The 27176-nt window shown below is 42.5% G+C and overlaps 1 protein-coding gene across 3 annotated transcripts; it reads left to right on the top strand.

Moving 5' to 3' along the window:
- The first annotated feature begins 690 nt into the window (after positions 1-690).
- Positions 691-27176, top strand: CAPRIN1 (cell cycle associated protein 1). Of its 3 annotated transcripts, XM_041410709.1 has the most exons (19): positions 691-826; positions 1073-1278; positions 9729-9791; positions 11004-11090; positions 12657-12895; positions 13008-13090; positions 14116-14253; positions 14817-14869; positions 14955-15041; positions 19455-19610; positions 19697-19805; positions 20235-20296; positions 21642-21752; positions 22266-22415; positions 22562-22712; positions 23396-23590; positions 24569-24669; positions 25072-25135; positions 25883-27176. In XM_041410709.1, exons 2-19 carry the CDS (start codon positions 1075-1077, stop codon positions 25945-25947), a joined length of 2118 nt encoding a protein of 705 aa, XP_041266643.1. In that variant the 5' UTR covers positions 691-826; positions 1073-1074; the 3' UTR covers positions 25948-27176. The 3 variants fall into 3 exon arrangements, with proteins under 3 accessions (XP_041266643.1, XP_041266653.1, XP_041266663.1); XM_041410719.1 differs by lacking the exon at positions 14955-15041 and having other exon boundaries at positions 704-826; XM_041410729.1 differs by lacking the exon at positions 21642-21752 and having other exon boundaries at positions 704-826.

Below are 27176 nucleotides of genomic sequence, written 5' to 3'. Positions count from 1 at the left end.
ATCAAGGAAAAAACCAACACTTTAAAAAACAACGGTACAAATACAGCCTTAAATTGCTTATTATAACCAAAATTTCCATTGTCCATGTGCAAATACCACGGAGTGGATTTTCAGGGATTTCAGTTCCCAAAGTCTTGCACCCATTAATTCCAAGACAACAATAAATACCAAATCCTTTCCCATTTAGCTCCCAGGCTTCTGAAGGCATTTCATTTTCCAGCTGGAGCACTCATCCCAAAATTCCCTTCGCTTCACAGAAACCCTGACGCTGTTATTTTATTTAACAGCACTGAAATAATTAATATTGAAAGAATAAATTGCTAGTATAGAAGTAAAGGTTTAAAGGTTTACTGAGCGGTGGCAGCTTTTGGTGACTGAAACGTGTAGGACTAAAATCAAACACGTTACGTGCGGATCGTAGGGATATACAGGGATATATCTGGAGACGCAAATCCTAGCCTGACAGACAGATGAAGCAACTGTTTGCAGCGACTGAGCGGCGGCTATTAGGGCTCAGTTAGAGCCGTGACGGGCTCGCACGGTTTGTGGACTCGCCGCAGAGCACGGAGAGGCGCTTTGGAGCCCGTTCGTGCGGGGCGCGGGAGGCGGCGGGCCCGGCAGCCCCTCAGGGGCGGGCCCGGCAGCCCCTCAGGGGCGCGCCACTATTGTGTCTGCCGCTCGGCCGCCCGCCGCGCGCCTCTCTCTCTCTCTCTCCCGTGGTAGCAGGAGCAGCGCGGGCGTTGGGGCTGGAGCGTGGCTGAAGCGGCCATTCCTACCGAGCGAGAGAGAGCGCAGCGTGTCCCCCCCGGGCTCAGTGGCGCACAGGGTGAGGGAGGGCGGCGCGGCCCCTCCGGACACCCCGAGCGGGCCGGGGGGGGAGCGGGAGCGTGAAGGGAAAATGACCGTTGGGCGCGAGGCGGCCGCCCCGCGCCGTCACGTGACCGCCGCCCCGCGCGCGCCGAGGGAGGGGCGCGGCCGCGTGCGCGCTCCCGCCGTCCGCGCTCCGCCGTGACGCGCCCGCCGCTCTCTCCGCTCTCTTGTCTCTCTCCCGCCCTCCCTCCCTCCTTCACAGAGATGCCCTCGGCTACCAACAGCACCATGGCGAGCAGCACCACCGGCAGCGCCACCGGCAAAGCGGGACCGGGCAGCGAGGCTGCCCCGGCGACGGCGGCCCCGCAGGCGGCGGCGGGTGTGAACATCACCACGGTGCAGACCGAGGCCATGAAGCAGATCCTGGGGGTGATCGACAAGAAGCTGCGCAACCTGGAGAAGAAGAAGGTGATCCTCACGTCCCCTCAGACCCTCCAGCCCATCCCGGGTGCCCACCCGCCTTGTCCCCCGCCTTCCGGCCGCCCCTGCCCCCGAGCCGGTCCGGGCTGTTTCCCTTCCGCTCCCTTGTGCCGGGCCCTCCGCCGAGCCCTCCCGGGTTGTTCCCGGCGTGGCCCCCAGAGGCCGCCTGCTGGAAGGTTCCAGAAGGGCGAGCGCCGCTCCCCTGGCCTGTCCCCTTCCCCTCCCGGGGTCCCCCTGCCCCATCCCCGGCGGTCCTCCCGTCGCCCCGGGACCCGGCCCGGTTTCCGCCCGGAAGGGTCTCGGCTGCCGACCCCCCTTCGCCCCCGCTGCCCGGAGTCCCCTCGGCGGCGCCGCTCCCTTCCCCTTCCCCCTCCTTCCGCCTTTTGTTCCCCGCGGCGGGGCCTTTCCCAGCCGCGCCATCCCGGGAATCTGCTCCCCACATCCCCGCTCCGTGCGGCGGCCGGAGCGCGTCCGGTGCCCGCGGAGCGGGCGGGCAGAGGCTGCGGTGCCCCCGGTGCCGGGCACATGGACGCGGAGCTGTAACATGGCGGCGGCCCGGCCTCCCCGGCGGAGCTCATTGTGCCGCCCGCACAAAGCCGGGGCCACCCCACCCCGCCCCAGTGTCACCGCTCGCTTTCCATCGCCCTAAGCTCAACTCTTTGGGAGCCTGAGCCCAGCTGGAAGCGGCCTTTCACGGGTTATTTTTAGAAAGAGCAGCTACTCAGTCCCTGGTGCTCGGGCGGTTCGAGTTGTGGCACAAGAGGAAAAGGCTGTCGTGGTTACTCGCGGCGCGTTTTGCACCCTCTCGGTGGTGGCAGATTAAATGAGCTTCTCGGGGCTTTGCAACCTCCAGAGCATGAGGTGTCCATCAGAAAAAGAATTAATACATAGCCTCAAGACTTGCCTCAAAACACCACAGTGCCAAGCTAAAATTACCAAAAAATAATTTTATATTTGTACCAGAGCCCTAAATCTCTTATTATTTTTAGAAGTGAATAAGCACAGTAACTGATCTATTAATTTTTTTTAACTGTCACTTCTGATAATTTTCATAGTGTTCCATATTGTATAAGGTGGAAGTATTCCCAGTAAATTAGTCTGTACAGGTGGGTTGTAAAGGAGAGAAGCTGTGCTTTACCTATTAATAATACACTGTGTATCAATAATACACTGTATAAATACACTGTGTACAGTGTAGCTTCCTGCTTCAAAACTGGGTGTGGGATTTTCCTGGATTTTAGAAATGACATGGCAAAAAGCAGCAAGCCAGGACATCTTAGGTAAGTTTTAGAATCAGAGGAGCTTTTCTCTGTGTCTGTTGTATGTAGACAGGGCAAGATGATTGTCTTAAACTTGGCATTAATACACAGGAATATCTGTACAACCAATACTGGTCCTCAACTTGAGAAAGAGAGCAGATCTTTCTGTCTCTAGTTGTTCCTATACAAAAAAAATGTTTGAAAATTAACTGTTGTACCCAATGTACACAAAAATCCTCTGAAAATATTTTTGTTTATTATGTTAAAAGCGTGTATTTTAAAAACCAAAATCAGCAAGTGAACATTCTGACCTGTTCTGTACTCGGGAGTAATGAAGAGGCTAAAGCACGGTGTCACTGGTGTGAGGGTCCTTGGGAGCAGTGTTTTTATTTACCTTTAAACAATTTACACTTGCCTTAGCCATTCCATTCTATTTGAGTGGAGTTTTAGTGTTTTACCAAGCGAGTAGAGGGAACAAAGTGCCTTTTTTTTCCTGGACATGGCTTTTGTTGGGAGATATTCCATGAAAATTACTGAAAGCATTTATTTTTTGAATACTCTGTGCTGGGCAATGTGGGCTTAAAGAACAGGCAAGGGTTGGGGCTTAAAAAGGAAAAGCTCTGTGCTGTCTCTCACTGATGAATTAAAGTTCAAAGATTCCTAAATCTTAATGGGCTGAAGTTCTGAAACTTCCTGAAGGAGGACTCGTAAGCACTACAGAAGTCATGAGAGAAATGGGTTTGGGTGTGTTAAAGCAGAGGAACTCCTTTGTGGGCTTGAGCCTCTCCCTTGGTGGGGGAACCAAGAGTTCTGTAGTAAATAATGCCCTTTGGTAAAGAGAGCAGTACCTGCTTTGTGTCTTAAAACACATCTTGTGCACATCAGGATTTCCTTATATATTGCATCTTTGGACAAGAATATATTTTTAATTTTTCCAACCATCCAGAAAGTAAAATTGTTCTGGAAACTGCACAGACAGGAGTGGGTGAGAAATGCAGTAAATCTCTCTGGGAACTTGTGCTCAGTTGGACAGTTAATCCTTTCTTTGTCAGCAGCTGCTAACGAAGGCCAGCAGAGATGATTTTCAGAGTTTTGTGTCACAGAATGAACACAAATATTTAGACACACATTTCTGAAGGATGGAAAATTACTGCTCTGGAAGAGGTACCATCTTAGGTTTTAAATAAAAGGAGGAAAGGTCTCTCTTCATAAAGAAATTAGAATTTTTGGAGTAAAGTTTGTCAGGTTTACCTGTAAACACAGAGGATAAAATAATGTGACTATCAAAATACAGATTGAAATAATATTTATAACTTTGGTCTGTACTAGTTTGAATGTTTCTGTATAAACTAAAGCCACTGGATTATTAGTTACACTTTCATTTTCTTTTCCTAAATGTGATCTCATTTGAAAAAATGAGTATTTCTTTTGTTAAAAGGGACTGGGATAAATTGAATTGCTGTTCAGAAGTGGATGTGCAAACATGGCCTGAAAACGTCTATGTTCCCCTCATCTCTTTGTATTTGGAAAAGATAGGAATGCTGTCCTCTGTTCTTAGATGACAAGATGTTTGTGTGTGCATGGAAGGGGGTAATTAAAGGGGTATTTTCTCTCCAGGGCCTTTGGATGTGCAGCTCAAGTTTATGTTGACAAGCTTAGTTAATTTGAAAGTTGCCTGGACTCCTCCAGGTGTTTGTCAGGTGTCTGGGGTTAGAATCCTGCCAGCTGTCCACGTTCCCTAGGAGAAAATATTTCACCTTCAATTTCTCCTTCTCCCTGGCTCTTCTGTTTTGTTGTTTTTAGAGGAGAAAATCCTTTCCAAATTTTAAGCCAATTAAATGTAGATCAAACTCTGGTTTTGTTTCAGGGCTGAATGAAGAAAAAACCCAGTTGTTTTTGCTTTCATCTTGTGTAATAGGGCATGAGCCCTGTAAGAACAGTTCATCAAAGAAATGTTCTGCCAAAGGGGCAAAATAATTAATTTGCTAGCACGTGGACTAGGAGATGGGCAGATGTTCACAGAGTAACATGTGAGCTTAAAGCTTGATGTGAGCTTGGTGTCTGGAGTTGGAAAGATGGCACATACTGCCTGTGCCTGGTAACTTGAGCTGCTGTCACTTTATCAGCTTGTCTGAGTTTCCTCCTGAGTGTAACCCTGGCTGGGGTGCAGAATGAGCAGCTCACAGGTGCTGCTGTCCTTGCTACACAAGAACTCTCACAGAACAGCAGGTGGACGTTGGAAGTTGATGTGACTTGGTTCAGTAAAATGTTGGATTTCCCATGGGAAACAGGAGCCTGTAGTAAAAGCTAGGATCAGTTTTCCATTCTGGTAGCAGGAAGTTTGAAGCTGCCCATTGGTAGCAGCTCTCTCAATGCCTTTGTCCATGATTTGGGCCACTTGGATGCTCAGGCTTGTGAGTGGCTCCAGAACCTCTCCTTGGGAGGTTTGGTTTGAAATTAATCTTTGGAGATTTAACATGGAACAAATCATAATATTCATTTCAGACAGTGTATTATAAGCCTGAATCTTTCTTTGAAACCTCTCTTAGTAGGAATTTTGGGTGTCAAGCTCCAGGTCTAAAAATCCAAGCAGTTTGTCTATGAAATCTTGTGGTGGTTGGTGCTTTGAGGTTTCAGGCTGCTCTGTTTTGGTTTTAACTGGTTATTGTAGAGCAGGGATTGTCTCACAGTGAGGTCAGTTAACTGGATCCATGATGAGTCCAAGGAGCTGTGAAACATCTTCTTGTTTCAGTTTTTCAGATGCTGCTTTGGGGTTTGGATCATGGTTTTTGATTGAAGAAGAAGACGGGCAGAATGTGTTGGGAAAGACACATTTCTGCTCTAGAATTTACTTGTAAAAGTAACTTTTTGGAACAAAAATTATGTGTAGAGCAAAATCCATATCTCCTACAGTGTAGTCAACTTCCTTGAAGATTCAGAATGTTTCTGTAGGAAATCCTGTATGGAGGTAATTTGGAAAGAACATCTCTGCAGTCACCAAAACTTGGGGTTCCACTCTCCTGTGACTTAATTCTGGTTACTGAAGAAGCTTTTTCTGCCTCTGGGGCTAACGGATCATGAAACTGCACTCTCAGAATTGATGTGTCCTTGTCCTTTGTTTAAAAACTAATACATTATGCAGATATTTTTTCCTGAACCATCAAACTTCCCAGACTGTGGGGAAAAACCCTCCCACCAGAATATCTACTACTGTTGCTCAAAAAATCAATTCAGTTTAAACAGAAGACCTGTAAATGTTTTGTGTTCTGGAGTGTTGGTGTTACTGTATCCTTCCATCTTCCTGGTTCCAACTCGGGACTGAAAGAGCTTCTCAGAACTGGTGGCTTTTGCGAGGTTCTGAACTTCCTTGCTCAGTGTTTTTGCTTTTTGATTTTTTTTTTCTTGTTTTTTTGAGAAAATAGGAGACTAGTTCTGGTTTGTGGGGTGTTTTATCATTTCTGGGCAGTTTTAGCTGCAGTGCCATGAGTGAGTATGGAGGTGATGGTGGACAGCAGACAAATTACAATGCAGAGACATAAAACAGGTTAGCAAACTTCTAATTTTTAACTTGGCATTTATTTGGCTTCAGTGCAAACTGTATAACACAGCTATTTTAAATTCTGGATTATCTTAATTGCTGTTGTGCTGTCAAAAACATTAATTTGGTTTTTGAGATACCTCAGGAGACAAACTTGGAATGTCCTTTCCATCTTTTCTTACCTTATGGCAGAGTTTGAATTACTAAAGATTTGCTCCAGCTGTTGGCAGAGGTTACCTTGTCACCTTGCAGCTTGTTGTGCACACTTGTGCTGCTGTAATTGGTAGAACCATAGCATTGAAATTATCTGGTTAAATATAGAGCCTCCCTCCTGCTCCTGACCCCCTTTTTTAAGGGTTATTTTTAATCTGATGATTCCAGTGATCCAGTTTGCAGCACAGCACTGGAAGTGGTGGCTCAGTGGTCAGACATTTCTAAAACCAGGGTAGGTTTGCAGGGTAATGCCAGGTAACTGCAGTTTTTGAGACAATTCAGGATGATGTTTTTGAGACAATTCAGAGGAAGTGAAGAGAACTGTCTATTAGTCCAATAAAGTAACTCCGTTTTGGATTCCTGTTAAGGTAGAATCCAGGGTGTAGTTAAGCAATGAGCACCACAGTCCCAAGAGCCTGCTAGTGGTGCTTTTCCCCAGGAAACTCCAAAATACTTCAGGTATCTCAATGGAAAAAGCTGAGTTTTTGAGACAATTCAGAGGAAGTGAAGAGAACTGTCTATTCCAATAAAGTAACTCAGTTTTGGATTCCTATTAAGGTAGAATCCAGGGTGTAGTTAAGCAATGAGCACCACAGTCCCAAGAGCCTGCTAGTGGTGCTTTTCCCCAGGAAACTCCAAAATACTTCAGGTATCTCAATGGAAAAAGCTGAAGCAGAGTGGCTTGCTGCCTGCAGAACTGTGAGTTGCTGACTCATGAGCCCTCAATGCACAATTCATGGACTCACTTTGCCACTGGATTATTTTTTTTCCTGCTGGTTTGTTTTTCATGCTCTGAGATCTGTCTGAGGAGTGAGGGTGAAGTTGTGTAAGGAGAGGTAAGATGAAGAGTCTTGCAGGTACTGCAGTAGGTTCCTGAGCAGGAATTTCACTGCAGTTGTTTCACAGCTCTAATGCTGCTCTTGGATTGCTGTTAGTTGACAGTGCAGATTATAAAGGAAGGCATTTTACTTAATATTTCTGTGTAATGCAGCTTTGGATCTTAAAAGTGTCTTTGCTATGATAGAAGAATGCTTACTTGGCAGTCAGAATCTTTGTGGTAACATCTAACTAAATGCACATTGGCTTGTCCTCTGCATTGCAGCTGACAGGGCTTTCCTTCCTCTGCTTTTACCTTCCCAACAAGAATAGTTTGTAAGAAGTAACATGAAGACAAGTAACTTTTCTTCTGTTCCTAACAGAAAGACATATTACCCTTGGCTTTTTAGTTGAATAAAAATAAGCAAAGCATTTGCATTAGACCTTAGAGTATTTGATCATTCAAGAAAAACCTTGTGCATTGTTCAGTATGTTACTGCAATAGCTTAATCTGAAAGGACCAACCATGCATGGAGAAAGTATACAGAAAAAATTGTAGCTATTTAGGGTATTTTTGCCTCTCCCTCCCTTCTGCCCTCAGCCACCAAAATGGATTCTGTGAGTGTTTCACGGTGTAATTTTGCAATATATGTTGTTTTTTTCAACAAAATCAAACAAAGTTGTGTTCTGGAATACAGCGTTCCACCCATTTGTTTTACTGTTGTTTTGGGTTTGTGTTGGAAACTGGATCACAGAATTTGTTTTAGTGCATTTTTGTAGACCCTGTTCAAGCTGGCTCTTGTTTGCAGTCTATTTACTGAGCAGCTTCACAAACAATTGCATCAGAGTGACCAAGGGAGTTGAAACCTGCAGCAGGGGAGCTGGTGACTTGAGCAAGTAGGAACTTCCTTTGAAATTTGCTTGTGTGCAAAGCCTCTTTGCTTTAGGATTTCAGCCATCAGAGGTGTGGGTTGACCTGGCTTTGCACTGGGGCACTGCAGTGGTTCAGTCCCTTTACCTCCCTTTTGGCTGCACAGCTCAGCCACACTCTCCCAAGTCCAGAGACTGTCCTGTGATTGTCCAAGCATGTCATCATTGCTCTGAGATCAGGATGGAGAAGAGTAACCTGACCTTGCTTCCTGTTGAGATAAATTTGCAGTGTGCCAAATGCTCTCCAGGGCTGCTTTTTTGATCTCTTAGGAGCTGTGGCTGCTGCATTTAACAACTGTTACCATGTAGTTTCTGTCCCCAGCATGAAACTTCCAGTGATATATTTTTGGAGCTCTGCAAGTTCTTGCTTTGACTTTGCCTAGGCCATTGCTGGCTCTGATACACTGGAAGGTGAAGTAGTTAAATGTTCTATCTGACCTGGAGGACTTAAAAAGATCCAGCACCAAAAATGACATCAAAAGGACCAAGCCTCATAAGGGTAGGATAGGGTTTCAGGAAATAATGATGGCATCAAATACTTCAGAAGAGGAGCTTGCTTGATAAACTGTTCCACAGACTTTCATCTTTCCAAAAGTCTGAGACTGAGCATAGAAGTTGAATTAACTAGAAAAATACCAGTAAAATATTTTAACTGAAAAATCTGAAATGAATAGCAACAGCAACCAAACAAGGTGTCACTCAGTGCCAGTGTAAACCCTGAGGCAGTGCTGGCATCAGGGTTTTCATTCTTTGACATTCAGTATTAAGTCTTCTCCTGCTTCTCATGTTTTGTTATCCTAAATTGGGATGGTAATTGTTAAGGATTTGTTTTAATAACTTTTAAAATTAGATCATGGCAATTTTCATTCAAAATGCAGTAATTTGTGATAATACAGAAACAGTGTAATAATTAGGTGTGTTATCCTTAGAGGCGTTGCTTCCTTTTGAAGACCCTTTGTAGTTAGCCTGCAGAATCTGTCACTGGGGCTCACAGGAGTTTTACCTGATTCTGGCTGATGCCCCTCTTCTGTGTGGTTTCTTTTTAAGAGGATGAGAAAACTGATCCTGCTGAAAAGTAGCCTAATGATTCTTTTTTCAGTTTCTTCCTGTGGAAAAAAAATCCTAATGCTCTCGAACAAAAACTGTTTTAGAGCTATTAATATGAATTGTGTTGGTGGGCATTCTTGCACAGAGGATTAGAAACTGTTCAAAATTCATTACAACTATCTTAAGTGATGGAGCTACAGAGAATTACATTCTGAATCTTAATAGCATTGACAGTGGGGGTCAGATTTCTGGTATTGTAGTGATAAAGTGGTGATAAAGCTCTACCTCAGCCCTCAGTTCAGCTCTCTGGTGTTTGGACTGAAGGACATGTGCACTGAGAGTGCTTGTCCCCTTAGGAGGAATGTGGATTTCCTTGGAAATTCCAACTAGTCATGAAGACATTGTAATAGCCAAATAAACAAGATGAAAATGTTTGCCTCTTGGGGAAATATTTGCGTTTTAACCCAGAAGACAATTTTTCTCATGTACACTTTCTACAGGACAGTTATGTGCGTGTGTAACATGGTACAGTCTGTGTAGTGTAATATTACAGTGCATCATTTTGTTAGCACAAGTAGAAAAAAGCTTTAAACTGATTTTTGCCTCTTCATAACAGCATTTCTCTTGTGTTTCAGAGCAAACTTGATGATTACCAGGAACGAATGAACAAGGGAGAACGTCTGAATCAAGATCAACTGGTAAAAACAAATTTAAAAATCCTAAGCAGATCTCTGTTCAATTGCTTTGTTATCGTTGTGGTGAGGAGTTTTTCCTGCCTCTCTCCTTTTTGGGGCTGGTTCTTAAAGTAGGTTGTTGCAGAGCTTGATTCAGCAGCAGTTCTGCAGTTGTAAATAAAAAGCAAGTATCGATTTAAATTCAGTTGTATGGTGCAAACATGCACGTTGATACTTCAGGAAATTACCAGATGCTCAGTCTTATGTGAAGTCAAATCCTTAACAATTATCTTCTGTGTCTAGGATCAACAGTGTTTATGGATGATTTTTAACACTGAGAAAGTGAAGGGACAAAAATGTAACCTCACTATTGCAGCTGTTGACACTTAAAAGAGTGAGCTGCTTCCCTTGGACCCTTGGATAATTTCATCTTCATTTTGGTGGTTCTGTGCCAGCTGAGAACTGAAATATCAGAGATCTGTGTATTTTTATTTTGTAATGGCCTGTTGTGAAGATAAACCACGATAGAGAACTGACATCATGTTGAGGACGAAATCTCATGTTTTTTATGAAGCCTGACTACCAGGCTTGATAAAAAAAAATGTTAGTTTGGAGAACTGCATTATTTTGTCACAGCAGGAATGTAAATGTCTCAGCCATATCTCCCTGGTTTGATTCTGATTTGATTCTGATTTGATATAATTTCTCAGTAATACCAAATGGGTTGAGGAATTTGGTTTGCTTTGGTGTAGATCAGAGTATGAGGTTTAAGAAGATAGCAGAAACAAAGATTTCTGGGGAAGGGGACATTATGCTCTGTATATTCTGGTTTTGGCTCTGACTGGAGATAACAATGCATTAATTCTCAAACTCTTGAGCAGTTCTGAGTTGCCAGATTGTTCTTCTTCCCAATTCTCCCAGTTGTTTGTTAGTTTTGGTCAGGAACTGGCTGCAGCCAAACACGAAACCAGTCCATCATCCATGTGAGCACGTAAAGGCATATTTCTATGTATGTTTAGCATATCTAAAGAAACTGGAGGCCCCAAGGACATACACAAGTCTTTGATATCTGGGCCAGTGAAAGTCTAAATTTGCCTTAACATAGTTGCAGTCCCATTCAGGGATCCTGTGTCTCACTTCAGAACTAAAAAATGTGGGAATTGATTTGTTGGAAGTATATATTCAGTTCTGTTGCTGATGGTTTACATTTGTGGTCTTTCTGGGTTTTTTTTTAAGGATGCAGTGTCAAAATACCAGGAAGTGACAAATAACCTGGAATTTGCTAAGGAACTGCAGAGGAGTTTCATGGCTCTGAGCCAAGATGTAAGTAAAGATCAAGCATTGCCATGTGGGTTATCCAAACACTTTAAACTCTTCCACTGAGGCAGTAGTCACCTCTGTTTACAGGAATGAATTGCTCTTGATTTCTTCTGTGTTTGACTGTCTTCTTCTGTTTTTTTTTTTATTAATTGATGTCAGGTTTTCTGAAGAATTTCTGATGTATGGAAATAAGAATAAATGTATTCTTGTTTCCATAAATGTATGGAAACAAGAATAGTGTAATTTTCTGACAGAAGTGTTGAAAATAGTGATTACAGAACCAGGTCTGTCATGCAACATTAAAGATGGTCACTTGCTGCCATTGGTAACATTTTCTTCAATGGATTTCATAGGGTTTTCATTTCTTGGTAATACAATCTGAAACTACATTATGGGACAATTTATTTTTGTAAAGGGTAAATTAATTGAATACTGTGAAATAGGTGTTTTTGGGTTGCTGTTTTATCAAGGATGCAGAATAATACTGTGATCAAGAATTAAGTTCTGAACATTTGGGAGTTCTGGAAAGAGCAGCAGCATTGGAGGAATTGGTTGAGTAGTGGATGTTAATGCAGCTGATGCTCTAAGGAGTGTAGTTAGCTTGTGGGCAGGCTGGGGTAATTTGAAGGGCAGCAGCATCCTTGTGTTATAAACTGCTTTCTACATTGGCTGTAAATTAATTTTTAGGACTAAGCCAACTTGTTTCTCTATTTTCTGACATTACAGTTCATCTGTGTTATTGGAATGTTAGTAATGGAGAACATTCTTTTCTGGATAAGTCTGTTCTGAAGTGTTTCTCTGGTCAGCTGACTGCCGAAACAAGCCAGTGAATGCAGGAGTACCAGACTGGTGCTCTGCTTTCAAACTTGGTTGTAATTTTTCCTGACTGCTGTTAGTTGATTTTAAGATATGTCTTTGATTTTTAAAAACAAAACTTGGATGTTTCATTTGGGGAAGTTACCATTATGATAGATTTTTTGGGAGAGAATATTACATTTCCAGTGAATTTGGGATGCTGGATGCTTGGATTAAGATGGAGAGTGGAAGAAACATCCTGTAGGTTCAGAGTCGTGCTGCATTTAGACCTTGTGGAAGGTTCAGTGCAGAGCACAAGGCTGCTGATGATGTGTCATCCTCTCCCTCCCTGCATCCATGCTCCTCACACTGGGAATGCTGCAGTGGATGCACATGCTTGTTCCCTGGGGTGTCTGACTGGGGATCTCATGTCCAAGAATTCGTTGAAATCCTTTTTTGGACTCGCTGATCCTGTCTGTCTCCCCAGCCTTTCATGGCAAAACATTCCATGAGTTCCCTCTCGTGGTGTGTGAAAAAACAGAGTACTTTTGTTTATCTGTTTTAAGCTGATCTCCTGGTAGTTCCAATGAATGCTTCCTGCTCTCGTGGGATATGGTGAATAACCTCTCTGTGTGGCCAGTGTGAACAGTCTGGATCACCCAGGCCTTTCCAAATGGAAGAACCCAACACTTAGGCTTTTCCCTTGCCTTCCTCTCTACCTTTTCTTAGCAATTAAAGACATTTCCAAACAGTTTTTCCTTGGGTCCATTCCAGATCCAGAAAACAATAAAGAAGACAGCTCGTAGGGAGCAGCTGATGCGAGAGGAGGCTGAGCAGAAGCGTTTGAAGACGGTGCTGGAGCTGCAGTTCATCCTGGAGAAGCTGGGGGATGATGAAGTGCGCAGCGACCTCAAACAGGGATCCAGCGGGGTGCCGGTGCTGACAGAGGAGGAGCTGACCATGCTGGATGAGTTTTATAAGCTGGTTTACCCTGAACGAGACATGAACATGAGGTGGGTTACAGCAAAGTGCTCCTCTTTCTAATTGCCAGTCAGTTAATGATGTATTTGCTATGGTAATTTAAAGACTCTGTAAGAAATTAACTCTTATTAATTAATTTTTAAGGTTGAATGAGCAGTATGAGCAAGCATCTGTTCACCTGTGGGACTTACTGGAAGGGAAAGAAAAACCAGTTTGTGGAACAACCTGTAAGTACGGTCTCTGCATGAAGAGACAGCACACTGAATTTGTGCCTGAACTAAAACACAATCTGATGTCAGAGAAGTTGGGCAGTTAATTATCTCTGAGGTCTTAAAAGGAACTACTTTTTCTCAGCTCTTAGCTGGACTGTAACAGTGACTTGTGAAGTTTGTACTCAGTCTGTGGTGTATTTTTTTATACTGGCTCAGCATTAGTATTGAAGCCCAGTCTATTCCTGCTGTTTCAGCAGTACTCTGCTGCTCGTGGTGCTCAGTGACAGCTCTTTGTTTTCTGCAAAGCTGGGTGTGAACAAGGTGGCAGTGTAATACGTACACTGACATGGCCCTCCTTAGTGGGATGTTCTCTCCCCCTCAGCTCCTGCAAAAAGTGTTGCAGTTTGGCCCTGTCTTCATTGATTAACTGCAGATCAGGGTGTGACCATGCCAGCCAGACTGCTTTTTATGGAAATAATTCCCAAATACCTGGCCTAGGCAACCAGTAATACTGCTTTGCCAGTGGGGCTGATGACTTTTGTGTTAAGGTGCCCCAGCATTGAGGGGAAGCACTGAGGGCAAGTGTTCTTTGCTTACAAGGGCTCTTTTGAGCCACTTCACCTCAGAAGAGCCCTCATTAATCAGGTGGTACCTGTGTAGATTTATTTTTATTGACAGTTAGTTGTTTTTGGAGGAAATTGTCTTACAGTAATGGTTTTAAGTAACAGGAATAAAAGTCTAGTAAATAAATTCATAAACTTGACCTCACTGTGAGGTGCTCCACAAAGCTTCTGAAGAGTTCTGTACTCTTAAGATCCTTCTTGCCCTTCAGATTTTTCTGAATGACAGTGGGTTATTTGTGGATTTATTGAATGTGACCCAATAAGAGAAGAAATCCTGGTGCTCATGGACTGGCTTGGGGCAGCAACATCTTCCCAGCAAAAGGGCCATAAAATGTACATGCAGTCTTTGGGAAGGAAGGAAAGAGAAGATGAGGAGGACTGAGGTGGTGCTGTTGTTTCCCTGTTCCATTTTCCCAGATAAAGCTCTGAAGGAGATTGTTGAACGGATTCTTCAGACCAGTTACTTTGACAGCACCCACAACCACCAGAATGGGCTGTGTGAGGAAGAGGAGGCAGCACCTGCACCTGCAGTAGAAGACACTGCAGCAGAGGCTGGTGAGCAGGGGAAGATGCCCTGTGGCTGACATGTTTGTGTTTTTCTGTCTTGTCTCTGCCGTCCTCAGAGTGATTAAATTGCAAATGCAGTGTTCATCTCTAGCAGTGAAACCATCCAGGATGAAAGTTCTGGCTGCCTGAGGCTTTTCCCATTTTTCAGTGGTTCCCACCAGTTTAAGCTGAGCTAGAAGGGAGCAGTTTCTGAAGCAGACAGTGTAATTACATACTTAAGAAACTTGGGAATGTTGTATACAATTTTAAGACAACTCAGGACATTTTTCCCTTTTGTGGAGAAGGCATAGCTGAACATAACTCTTGCTAGCAGGAATTTAATGGTTTTTTTTCTTTTCAATTTAAAGCTCTGAGAACATTTGTTATTACTAATTTTCTGTTAACACCCATGACATTTCTTCTTTATTCTGAGACACGAGATTTTCTCGTCTAACTTTGTATCTTCTAGGTCTATAGACGTAGAAGAGGGGGGTTGAGTCTTTATTATTGTTGTTTTGGGTTTTTAAATTTGTTTTTTTCCCACATAAATGGTTTATTTCTTTTTCTTCAAGAACCCGATCCAGCAGAAGAATTTACTGAGCCAACTGAAGTTGAATCAACTGAGGTATTATTCACTGAAACACTATCATTTTGTATACCTTCAATGCCACTTACTTTTACTTTCATACCCTTTCTTATTTTTATTTTAGTATGTAAACAGACAATTCATGGCAGAGACTCAGTTCAGCAGTAGTGAGAAGGAACAGGTAGATGAGTGGACAGTTGAAACGGTTGAGGTAAGATCTTGTGTACTGCAGGTAAAATTGCAATCCCTGTTTCTGCTGCTGGCTCACAATTCATGATAGGTTTTAGTATTGCATCCCTTCTCCCCCAATATATAAAAGAATACATTTATTGCAGTAGGCTTGGACTCGCTAGTCGATTCTTTAATTACATCCTTAGCTCAGGAGTACCTAAAATAAAAAGAAATAAAACCTATTTAGTCTGGCTAAGTTTGCAGAGAACTTGCTTTTCTTCATTAGTGGCTTGCTTGGGAAAACAGGGCTTAAAAGTCTTATGCTTAAAAAGACTTTAAGGACTTCTTTTGAAGTCTTTTTTCTTTTTGGAGAACTTAGCTGCAAATGTAGAGCTTTAAAGTTTATCTGCCCAGCTGCTGACAGTGTGGTGCAGTTGTGCTTTCATTAAGCACAGGGAGCTGAGAATGAGTAACTCAACTAATACCTACTCCAGATTGCTTATGTTCACCATTTGATGTTAAAATATGCTTCTGTGTGTGTACGTCTCTGCTTCCCAGAACCACAGCTCTTGGATTATCTCACTTGTTACTCCTTTGCACTTGAGTGCCTGTTCACTTGTGGTGTTTGTGGTGCACTGGTGTTGGGATCCATTCCCACATCGGTGATTTGCACTCAGACTTTGCTACATGTGCAAGTCCATGATTTTATTACACTGGAATTTGTGCCCCTGGTCTATGGGAAAAGACAAGCCCCCTGTTTGGTACGTTGGAGTTTGAGTTGGGTCTGTCTGGTAAAAACAAGTATGAGCAGCTTCTTTCAGGTGCTCGATTTTGGATTGATTTTAGCCTTCTGCAGTAGCAAATTGCAGATGGTCAGTTTTTTAGACTTCCTTGGTGCCTTTGGCTGGTTTTAAGTGTAGGAGTGGAATAAGTGTTCATCATCTTGTGAAGTGCTGAAACAACTGAGCAGCTGTTTTGATCTGATAAACTAATCTGGCTGATTTTACATTGAGTCTGGCTGAAATTCCTATTTTACAGTGTTGAAGACCACATAGAGATTTAATAATACTGAGGATGAGTGTGAGACTGCTAAAACTAGGTAGACAGCTTTGCTATGTATGTGAAGAAGTTTGGTAGTTCCTTGTCACAGTATTTATTTACTTACTTAAAAAACTCTTTAAATTATCACTGCTACTCACTGCCTACTGACTGTGTTTTAAGAATTATCTTAACAAACTGAAGGAACCCTCCAAACCTGTACATTGAAGTCATGCTTGGTTGGAGTGTTCTTAGAAGGCACAGTATTTAAAAAGTATTGATTAATTGGCTTCAATTATACCCATTTTATATCTGTGTTTCTACCAAGTATCCAGAGTGGTTCAGTTCTCTGTTGGTCTTAATGTAAGGAGTATGAATGAAGGCATAATTCAGGTTGTAGTTTGGTATCAGACAGATTTCAGAAACTCATCATTTCCTAGTCAGCTGAATTTGGAATTGGATCACCTTTGTTTTCATAGGACAATACAGAGAATGTGTGCTTCAACTGCCCTTTCTGTGCCAGTATCTTGGACATGGTAGAAAGGAATAATAAAGAAAAAATCAAAGTTGAGGCCTGTTTCTTCATAATAAAGAACTTTATTTTCTCAGCTGTAACACAAAAAAGGGAAATTGAGAATATCTGGCTGTAAAACTGTTCTTGCTGGCACCACAGTCTCATTTCTCAGCAGCATGCAGCTGAATTGTGCTTTGGTAAGATCATGAAACAGGATGTATACTGATAGCTGTGAATTTTGAAATCTGAAAGAGAACACTGGCTCAGAAGATCTCTGTAATTGTTCACTAAGGGGGAGGATATCATAAACTCCTCTCTCTTTCTTTCAGTAACCCTCAAGCACATGTGATACAGTCAGGATTTCTGTAGTGTGTTTATAGGCTGGGAAGTGGTGGTATCTTCACAAGGATGTTTTTTTGTGGTCCTTCCATAACTTTTAAGCTAAATAATTTGCTTGTGAATTTTCCAAGTGTATTTGGATTATATGATACTGTAATTTTGGGGAAAATGTCCTTTATTGGTAATAGTATTTATGGAGATTTTTTATTGTTGTTTTGTGGGGTTTAAATTTTTTTTAACCGCTTCTTCTGTAATTAGTGCCTGAGTCTGGTTGTACACAAAGTTCTCTGTGTCTTAGATTGTGGAACTTTGGTTGGATGGATTTTGTGTAGAATTGAAAACTGTTCTCAGACTAACGAAATGCAAGTTCATTCTGTTGGTTTGTGGTGTCATTAAACTTGTGGTTTTACCTTTCCTCCTCTTTTTTCTCTGTCCCCTGTCGGTCTCCTTGCCTTGTGTCTGGCAGCTGTGCTTGCTGACAAGGCTAATGTAACCTCACACAACTTGAAATTTGCTCATTGTTCCATCCTACTGTGCTTTACTTGGTCAGAGTGCCCTGGTGGTGCTGGTAAGGCTGAAGGAACTGTTCCTAACTGTTCCTTTCGACATCAGAAAAGGAGTATTGGAAAAGATCATGTAAAATATTAAATACCGTCTGAAATTACTGCTGTGCTATTTGTGAAAAAGGAAAATGCTGGGTGTTTTTGTCACTGTTGCGTGTTCTTGATGATTCTGTTGATTTTTTTTTCCCTTAAAGATACTGCATGGTTGTGAATGACTTGGACTCCATAAGTTGAGTGGTAGTGCTCAAATAACTTAGAGTACTTTTGATAACAATTATGCAGGAGATGAATAGCTGTTGGTTTTACCACTCAAGTTTCACCTGATGATCTGACTTGCACTTTTTCTTCAATTTTTAAACTTTGTCATGTGCAAAAGGTCTATATATGTGCTCTAGATAATTTTTTCCACTCACGGGCCTTAATTCTTAATTTGAAAATACTTTGTCATGTGCAAAAGGTCTATATATGTGCTCTAGATAATTTTTTTCCACTCGCAGGCCTTAATTCTTAATTTGGAAACGGTCCATAATGTGAAATTCAGGGACTGTTTGGTAGACCAGAGTTGTGCTTGGTTTCCAGGTGGACTGCCTCAGGGTATATTTTTCATGGGAATTGTTAAATTGCTTCTATGGATTGCTGCCAGTGGTGATTTAGGTCTGAAGGGGATCTCAGAGGACTGTAGGTTGTTCAGATTCTCTGTTTGGGATTTGCTCAAGGAACAAGCCATTGGAGTTGGTGAGGCAGCTGCTTGTGCAGAATGCTGTGGACAAACAAGATTTGAAATCTGGGCAGGCAGTAAGAATGCTGGAACATGCTGTAGGTTTCTTGGAGAAATTAACAAGAAACGTGCAGGCTTTGAGGGTGGATAGTGACATTGTGAGGCTTAAAGTTCAGACCTTTGTTATAGAATGGCTTGTGAATTGTCATGGCTGGGTACAGAAATCTGTCTTCTACAGTTGTAATAAGAAACCAGGTATTTTACATCAGTATTTTGAGCTTCCAGGTGCCTGTATGCTAATTTTATACCATGTGTAACTAAGTTTTAAGGCTTAGCTGTTTATCTGAAATGTTAGCAATGTTAGAAGGTGATTGAAATAGAGAAGTAATGATAAGAGACAATGGTATTTTTAAAGGGCATTTGTTGACATTGAAAATGGCACTTCTGGATTACAGGAGCTGCCTAAAGAGCAGGTGAGGGACTGGTTAGGGCCATTGAAGTGTAGCTCGACCATCGTTGTCACTGTCCGTTTTCAGACTGTTTGCTGATTGATGTTTGAGGTGCCCATGTCCAGCTTTGCTGGTTGCTCTGCTGTCTGATCAGGTGCTATCTGAAAGCCCATTGCAGTTTGTTCCTTTGTTGATGTTTGTCACTTTGGGATGTGTCTGGTAAATCTGAGCTTTCTTGCCCTCCCTGATCTGTGCTTCTGCTTCTGGGCTTCTGGTGTCCCCTCACGATGCTGTCTGGCAATCTTTGTCATGCAATGCTGCCTACTGTTCCTGAGACAGTAAATCAGGGAGCTAGGATAACAGTGGCTGTGAAAATTGAGCATTATAAAGTCTTCAGAAAGACCAAAAAATTCTGACTCCATGTACATTTACCAGAAAGCTGTGAGAAAATAATTGTTCCCCATTTATGCATATTTCTGAAGCTTACTCTTCCCCCACTTCCTTTAAATTTCCAAATGGTGATAAATCGCTGTCTCAAATCCTGGTCTAAAAAACTCCATGTGATAATAAACAAATACTTTTTTCATGGGGAAAAGAGTAGATAGAGAGAAATAAGAGCAGAGTGTGAGCTCTGTAATCCTGGGAGTGCTCGGATGAGTAGCTGGCCACAGTACCGACCTGTCTAGGATGTAATGCTGTCCTTCAACACCACTACAGCAATTCCATCATCCATAACCAGTCAGGCAATAGCCAGAAATGCAAGAACTCCTGAGTCACTTGAGTGCAGCGCTGCCTTGGGCTGAAATTGCAGTTGGTTGTTGTCTCTTGTTAGGTTGTAAATTCCCTGCAGCAACAGACACAGGCGACGTCTCCTCCCGTCGCGGAACCTCACGCGCTCACTGCTGTGGCTCAGGCAGACCCCCTGGTCAGGAGACAGCGAGTACAGGACCTCATGGCACAGATGCAGGGCCCCTACAACTTCATGCAGGTATTTCTGTACTCTGAACATTCATCTGTTTAACCCACACCAGTATGGATTTGACTTTTAGTATTTTTTTATTTTTTTCTATCCAGGACTCGATGCTGGAATTTGAGAACCAAACACTTGATCCTGCCATTGTATCTGCACAGCCCATGAACCCAGCACAGAGTTTGGACATGCCCCAAATGGTTTGCCCTCCAGGTTTGTAATGGTAAATCCTAAAGAGAAATACTGGGGAAGACTGCAAGTCATCTCTTAGAAACGCTTCAGTTGCTGCTGAGTAATAAAAAGGTCACCACAAGTAATAGTACAATCCTGTTATAGTGTGTTTTTCTCAGAAATGTAGTTGTACTGTTTTTTAGGCTTCCACTTCTCACTTGCTTATAGGTTTTGTTTGGAAATAAGGAGCAGCTAAAGCTTCTTTGGTTTTGCTTTGGATTATTTTGGACAACTAGAAAAAATGCTCTGCATGGAAACAGGAGATGGTAATTTGAGTATGGCTTTGCCTTGCTTAAGGCTTCATCATCTTCATGATGATCAGCTTTCACATAAATGCTCAGAGCAGATAATAATGCTATTCTGTAAAAGGTTTGATTTTACTGTGTAATAAGTGAAATTATTTTCCTCCAGTTCATGCTGAGTCAAGACTTGCCCAGCCAACCCAAGTTCCAGTGCAACCAGAAGCTACACAGGTAAAACGTTTAGTAAATTCTGGTTTGGGTTTGAGTTTGATATTAGACCTGATTGAAGTTGCAAAAGGATTTATTTTCTACATACATGAGAAACTCTTAAGAAAAAGCTGAAGGTCCAATTTTGGGAAATTGGTGATCTCCAGTGCTGCTTACAAGCACTACTAATTCCTAGTTTCATTCTCTTCCGACATTGCAAATTGCCACTAATGGGAAGCAGGTAGTTTGTTACTTCTTTGCAACAGAAATGCCAAAACCACTTGGTTACAGGGCAGCCTGTGTCTGTTCCAGTGAGTGTCAGGGCACAAGTAGATCTCATGCATTAACGACACAGTGTTTTGTTCTGGTTGATTATTCCCACTTGCTTGGATTGGGATTTTACCCTGGAGTTGTAGAGCAGTCAGTGTGAGTTGAATGGGGTTTCCACTTGAGCTTTCAGGCATCTCCTAAACTTGCTTCTGCGTTGTATAAATGAAGTAGTTACTTTGTTGTTAAGATGTTTCGTTGTGTGGTGATTAAAGATGTTTTTGTTAAGCATGTGTGATACCTCTGAGGACTCTGCTGGTCTCAGTAATGGATCTGATCCCTGTAGGTATTAGCAAACCGAAAAAAAATCTGTATAGATGATGGATCTCACAGTACAGGCAGTATAAATTGCTTCCTTTGGCTTGTCCAGATTGGGTCTGCAAGGTTTAAGTCACTCATTTATATAGAAACAGGAGTGAGGGAATTATTTCTTAAATTTCCTCTGTGTGTACCTCCTGAAATGCTGATGCTCTCCACAGTTTTGTTGTCTCATAGGAGAAGACTAATTTTTTTGGGCAGAGGGTTTTTTTCTCTGCACTAGTTTTTATTTTGTTGTTAGGTGATGTCTGACTTAATCCAATGGGTTTTTTTTTTATTTCCCTTATTAGTGCTGCCAGTGATTCTCTTGAGGATCTTGCAAGCAGTAGTTAAACTTACCCTTGGCTTTGGAACATTCCAGTGTGATGTGAACACCCCCATCAGTTGTTATCCATTGCCTCTTTAACTCCCCAGTACAGCCTTTAATGCAAAGTGCTTTGCTTCCCTGGCTGGACTTTCCCCTGGGCTCTCTGTATGGGAGCAGAGCTTGTAAAAATGTAAAATTCAGGCCATTGGAAGCCAGCCCTTGTCTACTTGTGCTTGAGCTTGGAGCTGTGTGGTGTTAGAATGTTGGTAGTTAAAAGATAATTATTTTGTACTGGTTTGAAATGTGCTGGCTCACGGATTAGAGAGTTCCATCCACTCCAGAGTTCTCTGATACTTTTTACAAAACTGTGTGTGAGCATCAGCTGACTTCTGGGGGCTTTGGGGTTTATTTTGTCAGGTTCCCCTGGTTTCTTCTACAAGTGAGGGATATACAGCTTCCCAACCCATGTATCAGCCTTCTCACACAGCAGAGCAACGGCCACAGAAAGAATCAATTGACCAGATTCAGGCAAGTCAGGTTTCACAGGGGTGGGAAGAACTCTTGATTGCAGGTGGCATCAAATGTTAGTCTGTGTTTCTTAGTAAATAACATTATTGTTAGTTGATAGGGATGCTTAAATTTCAAAATTCTGAGCCTGTCTGTGACCAGTAAGTCCTCCATAGCAAGACTTTTCATTTGGAAGCTTGTTTGTTTAGTTGGATGCAGCATGCCAACATCAGCATGGGAGCATCAGTGTTGTTGGCATAGGAAATGGGATTTATTTTTTTCACAGCAGTTAGCCTGTAAACTTCTTCATTTCCCCCCTCTAGATTTTTCTAGTTGTGTTTCAAGTTAATGAGGGAGAAGGTGGTTAGGTTTTTCCTCTCATTGTGCTGTTGTGAATTAGGCTGTTGAGCTGAAGTACAAAACAGTCATTAGTAGAGGTGGAGCTGCGGCATTGCCACTCTTTTTTAAGCAAAGTTTTTGAAGTTAAATTTTTGGTAGCTCAAGAGCTAAAGTGTTGTTTGTTTTAATTATTAGGCTTCCATGTCCCTGAATGCAGACCAGACCCCATCCTCATCATCACTTCCCACTGCATCCCAGCCACAGGTGTTCCAGGCTGGGTCCAGCAAGCCTTTGCATAGCAGCGGAATCAACGTCAATGCAGCTCCATTCCAATCCATGCAAACAGTGAGTAGGAAATCAGCTCTGGATCCCTTTGGCTTGGTGCTCATTCCTTGTGGTGGAATCAGTCATGCAGCTACATATGATAGTCCTTGGTTATTCACATTTCTAATTCTTTACAGAGCCATAAAACTGAATTTCTGCTCTTACAGGTATTCAACATGAATGCACCTGTTCCTCCTGTGAATGAGCCAGAAACCCTTAAGCAGCAAAACCAGTACCAGGCCAGTTACAACCAGAGTTTCTCCAATCAACCTCACCAAGTAGAACAATCAGATCTCCAGCAAGAACAACTCCAGACAGGTAAAATTCTTGTGGCCTTGGTAGAGCAGGTGATAAGTCTTTGACATCCTAGATGATGGAACAAAGCATGTCATAGGTTCCCTTGCAGGCCTTTCCCCTGAGCACTACCAGGTTTTGTTACTCTGTCTGGGTTTGAATGTCCAACGGGGAGTGCAATTCAGTATATCTGTCTCCAGTTGTTAAGCCACTTGACTGAGGCTTATATGGCTTTAAAAAAAACCATGAACAGGATTATTCTAAAGATGGAAGTACTAGAGTGAAGTACTGGCTTTGCTGATGTTAAGGTTGCTTTAAAAAAAACAGTGCAATTCGAGGTGACATTCTGTAAAGGAAATGGTAAGCCAGAAATGAGAGCAAATATGGATTGCTTCTCAAGGTTGATGTAAGGTCACAAAGGCCTGGAATCTTGTGCTGAAATCATTGAGATATGATTTGAGTTCAGCAGGCAAAATGCTTTCCAGGTTAGCAATTTAAAAAAATAAAAGCCTGTGTCCGGAGCTGTTTTTCCTCGCAGCACTGCCCTCACTTTCCACTGAAGTGCTAACAAGTACTGGATGTGGAACAAGGAGAAAGAGCTTTATCCTTTTGCTCTGTAACAGAACTGTTGGGTTTAAAGAGAGATATGTGGGAGCATAAAGAAACCCAGACTTTTCTACTTCTTTTTCCCCCCGATTCCCCTGCAGTGGTTGGTACCTACCATGGTTCCCCAGACCAGAGTCACCAAGTGGCAGGAAACCACCAGCAGCCTCCCCAGCAGAGCACTGGATTTCCCAGGAACAGCCAGCCTTACTACAACAGCCGGGGGGTGTCCCGGGGGGGATCCCGCGGGGCCCGGGGCCTCATGAACGGTTACAGGGGCCCAGCGAACGGATTCAGAGGTGAGCAGCTCTGCAAAACCCTCCCTGGGCTCTGCTTGCACCGGGGGGAGCACCAGCTCAGGAGAGCGGGTGTTACACTGACCTGCCGTTGGGAGACTGGGGCAGTAGCCCTGTGAGACAGCCAAACTTGTAGTAAAAACCTTATGGGTTGTAGATAAGCAGCTTAAAATTTAAGTGTGTGTTTGGACTCTGTTACAATACCACAGTAAGCATCTACTGCAAATGCAGAAGTATCCACACATCAAGCTAGGAATTCAGATGCAAGTTGGTGTTTCAGAAATGCTTAATGTTACCACAGTGTGTTTTGTGGTTCATCAGAATGAGAATAGGCTGGTGTGTATGTAGAAGTACAGGAACACAAGAGTCCAAAAGTCACTAGGCCAAGGGAATTAACAGGACTGGAGGAATGATAGTGTAGTTCTGGATAGATAAGAGAATGTTCATGATTCCTGGATCTTACATGTGTGGCTGTCAGCATTACAAGGAGGTTTATGTTAAAATAGGACAAAGATTTCCTTGTCACATGTTCTGGGGTTACTTACAGACTCAGGTACTGTCTTCCATGTTCTCTTCCCCTCCTGTGGCTGGGGAATAGAGAAGAAAGGTGTGTAATAAAAATACAGCTGATTGGAGTGTGAATGCAGTAATCACAGCTGGGACATCTAAATCCTACCTGGGATCATATTTAGCTCTGAACTGAATGTTCTGTAAATCAGACCTTGGGTTACTCTGAGGAATGCACTGAATTCTGCCTCCTCCCAGTCCTTATGAGGTGCTCATTCTCATTTCTTGTGATATATTAGCTCTGATGTTGGAGGCATTGACTTGATTTGCAGGTAAACAGCCCTTGCTAAAGGGATGGGATTTTTTTAAAGTTTAGGTAAAATGCTGTTGCTGCTTTTCTTTCTATAGTAGCAGAAGGTCAGTATTAAGTGCAGCTTTGATTTCCAAGTGAAAGATTTGTGCCCTGTTCCTTAGGGGGATATGATGGCTACCGTCCTTCCTTTTCCAACACTCCAAACAGTGGCTACACACAGCCCCAGTTCAATGCTCCTCGGGATTACTCAAACTACCAGAGGGTAAGCTGCCTGTGGGGAGGGAAATACCTGTCAAAAGCACTAGAGCTGTTAGTGACATCTTCCTCTGGGACTTCCTTTATTGCTCAGGAAGACAAACTGCCCCTGTGTAGTTTGGAAAAGTTGAACACTAAATGCATCTATTTATATTTCTTAGTTACATTGAGCAACACATCCTGTAACTGGAGAGAGCATTTGTCACTGCCCATTTTATTACAGCTGCTAGGCACTAGTGGAAGTAAGAATTTATTTTTTAAAGATCATTTTCTACTAATAAAATGTTGCATGTTGAAGTTACAGGTGTTTTGTCAGTGCATATCATTCTAAAAGGTCCTTATTTTGCTGGCAATTAATAACAGGATGCCCAGGTTTTATGTTGTAACTTTTTTAATTTCTTCGCTTCAGGATGGATATCAACAAAATTTCAAACGTGGCTCTGGACAAAGTGGACCTCGGGGAGCTCCTAGAGGTAATTTCCTGAGTAGAGAATAATTGATTTGGGTTGAATGGAAGTTTCTGGGCCAGCTTTTAAAGTTCTGCACTTAGAAGCAACCTCACTCCTTACTCAGCAGCTCACAATTAAGAATAAGCTGACTTGAATTACTGGGGTTCTATGAACTGGTGGTGGAAGTTAAGTTGGCTGTTAAATGTGGAATTCTTGGAAAAGAAGCTAAAACAGCAATTGCTGTTGACATTCAGATATGGCAGAACTACATAACTGTTTTATTAACGAAAGCCTTGGGAAACAAACCCGTGAGGCTGTAGTTAGGCTTCTAAATTCTATTTTCATCACATTTCCTCTGGTCTTTTTCTTAGTATATCTTTGATGATGAGACTGTTCTGTCTCAATACATGCATTGCCATGGGGGGCAGCTCAAGGCTGTGCCCTGCATCTGTGGAACCCCACATGGTAGTTCAGTTTTGAGGGGTTTCAGTTTCTGTCCCTGCCTTGGTCCTGAAAGCCCTGAGGTGTGGAGCTGAAGCCTCTGGAGTTCAGTGCTCCATTGGGCTGTGCTGAAGCTGAGAGTGTGTTTTAGGAAGCACAACAAAGTCCCACTGAGTTCAGACCAGAAGATTTAGGACTATTTTTAACCAGATTTCCTGCGGTTTTAGGAAGCACAACAAAGTCCCACTGAGTTCAGACCAGAAGATTTAGGACTGTTTTTAAACTAAGCAGATTTCCTGCACAATTCAACCCCCTATTTGTGTTTTCTAGGTCGTGGAGGGCCCCCCAGACCAAACAGAGGGATGCCTCAGATGAACGCTCAGCAAGTGAACTAAACACATTCACAGGATTCCGTTCAACGCCAAAAACACGCTGGCCAGTGTACAATACATGTTACCAGAAGAGTTATTATCTATTTGTTCTCCCTTACAGGAAGTTTGTTGTAAAGGGACTGTTTTCATTACCCATAATGACAGGACTACAGTTGCCAGCTTTATATTCCCTGGATATTGAAAGGAACGAAACAACGTTTACTCTGCATGTTCTGTCCTAAGCATCATCTTGAGCCTTGCACATGAGATTCAGATTCCTCACCCTTGCTAAGAATAAAATAAAAAGGCAATTTTCAGGGTGATCCAATCTCCATGGTTAACTGAAGTGGCAGGAAAAAGCAAAGACTCACTTCTGTCATTTAAAAGTGATTTAACAAAATTCAGATAAAATCTGCAAATCCATAAAGATTTACTGTGGTGGCAGTTAAAAAAACTTAAATGTTCCCATGAATGGATGGAAAAGGTGAAGTGTGGCTTGGTAGAACAACTGCATTTCAGCTTTTTCTTACTAAATCGAAGCACTGAACAGTTCAAGATGTGTAGTGATGCAATTGCCCTAAATAGACAGGTGGGCTTAGAGGCAGTTTGTGACAAAGAAGAGGCACCCTTAGCTGCAGCACTCCTCATCACCAGGGCCCTGATTCCTGTGGCTATGGAGTTAAGAGCGCTTGCATAACTGCTAATGTAACTGTGTAATTAATTTTTTTTTTAGGAGACAAGGTGAAAAACAAAAAAAAAAGAAAAAGAAAAAAAAAAGGCTTTGATTTGGCACTTGGACAAAATTTTGCAACAAATCCTGAGCTATAATCTGGATGGCCACTGTATATTTGATGTGAAGTATTTAGATATCTCTTTGAAACACTTTTAAGTTTCTTTGATAGCAATGACTTTTGTAAGGATTGGTATTCTCTATCATTCCTTATGACTTGCACATTGTCTGTCACTAATACTTGACCTTGCTGTATTATCACCTAAATAACTGATGCCGGTACTGATGGAAATCCCTAATGGATAATCATAACACTTTTGGTCACATGTCCTTTTGTCTTTCCTGCAGCCTTGAAGGTTTTAAGAAATCTCAAAATGCCCGCTGCTGCTGCCCTTCCAATTGCTGTCTTTTGAAAAGCACCAGTCTGTGTTTGAGTTGATTTCCCCTTTTCAGGGAAATGACAGCCAGCAGTTACAGTTCTAATGGTATAAGCAAGATAAATAAAACATGTTTATAAAAATTG

Source organism: Onychostruthus taczanowskii, unplaced genomic scaffold (assembly GCF_017590055.1).
Source record: "Onychostruthus taczanowskii isolate IOZ18803 unplaced genomic scaffold, ASM1759005v1 scaffold101, whole genome shotgun sequence".
NCBI classification, from domain to species: domain Eukaryota; kingdom Metazoa; phylum Chordata; class Aves; order Passeriformes; family Passeridae; genus Onychostruthus; species Onychostruthus taczanowskii.
Note: the sequence above shows the minus strand (reverse complement) of the source record. Positions and strands in the feature narration are given on the sequence as shown.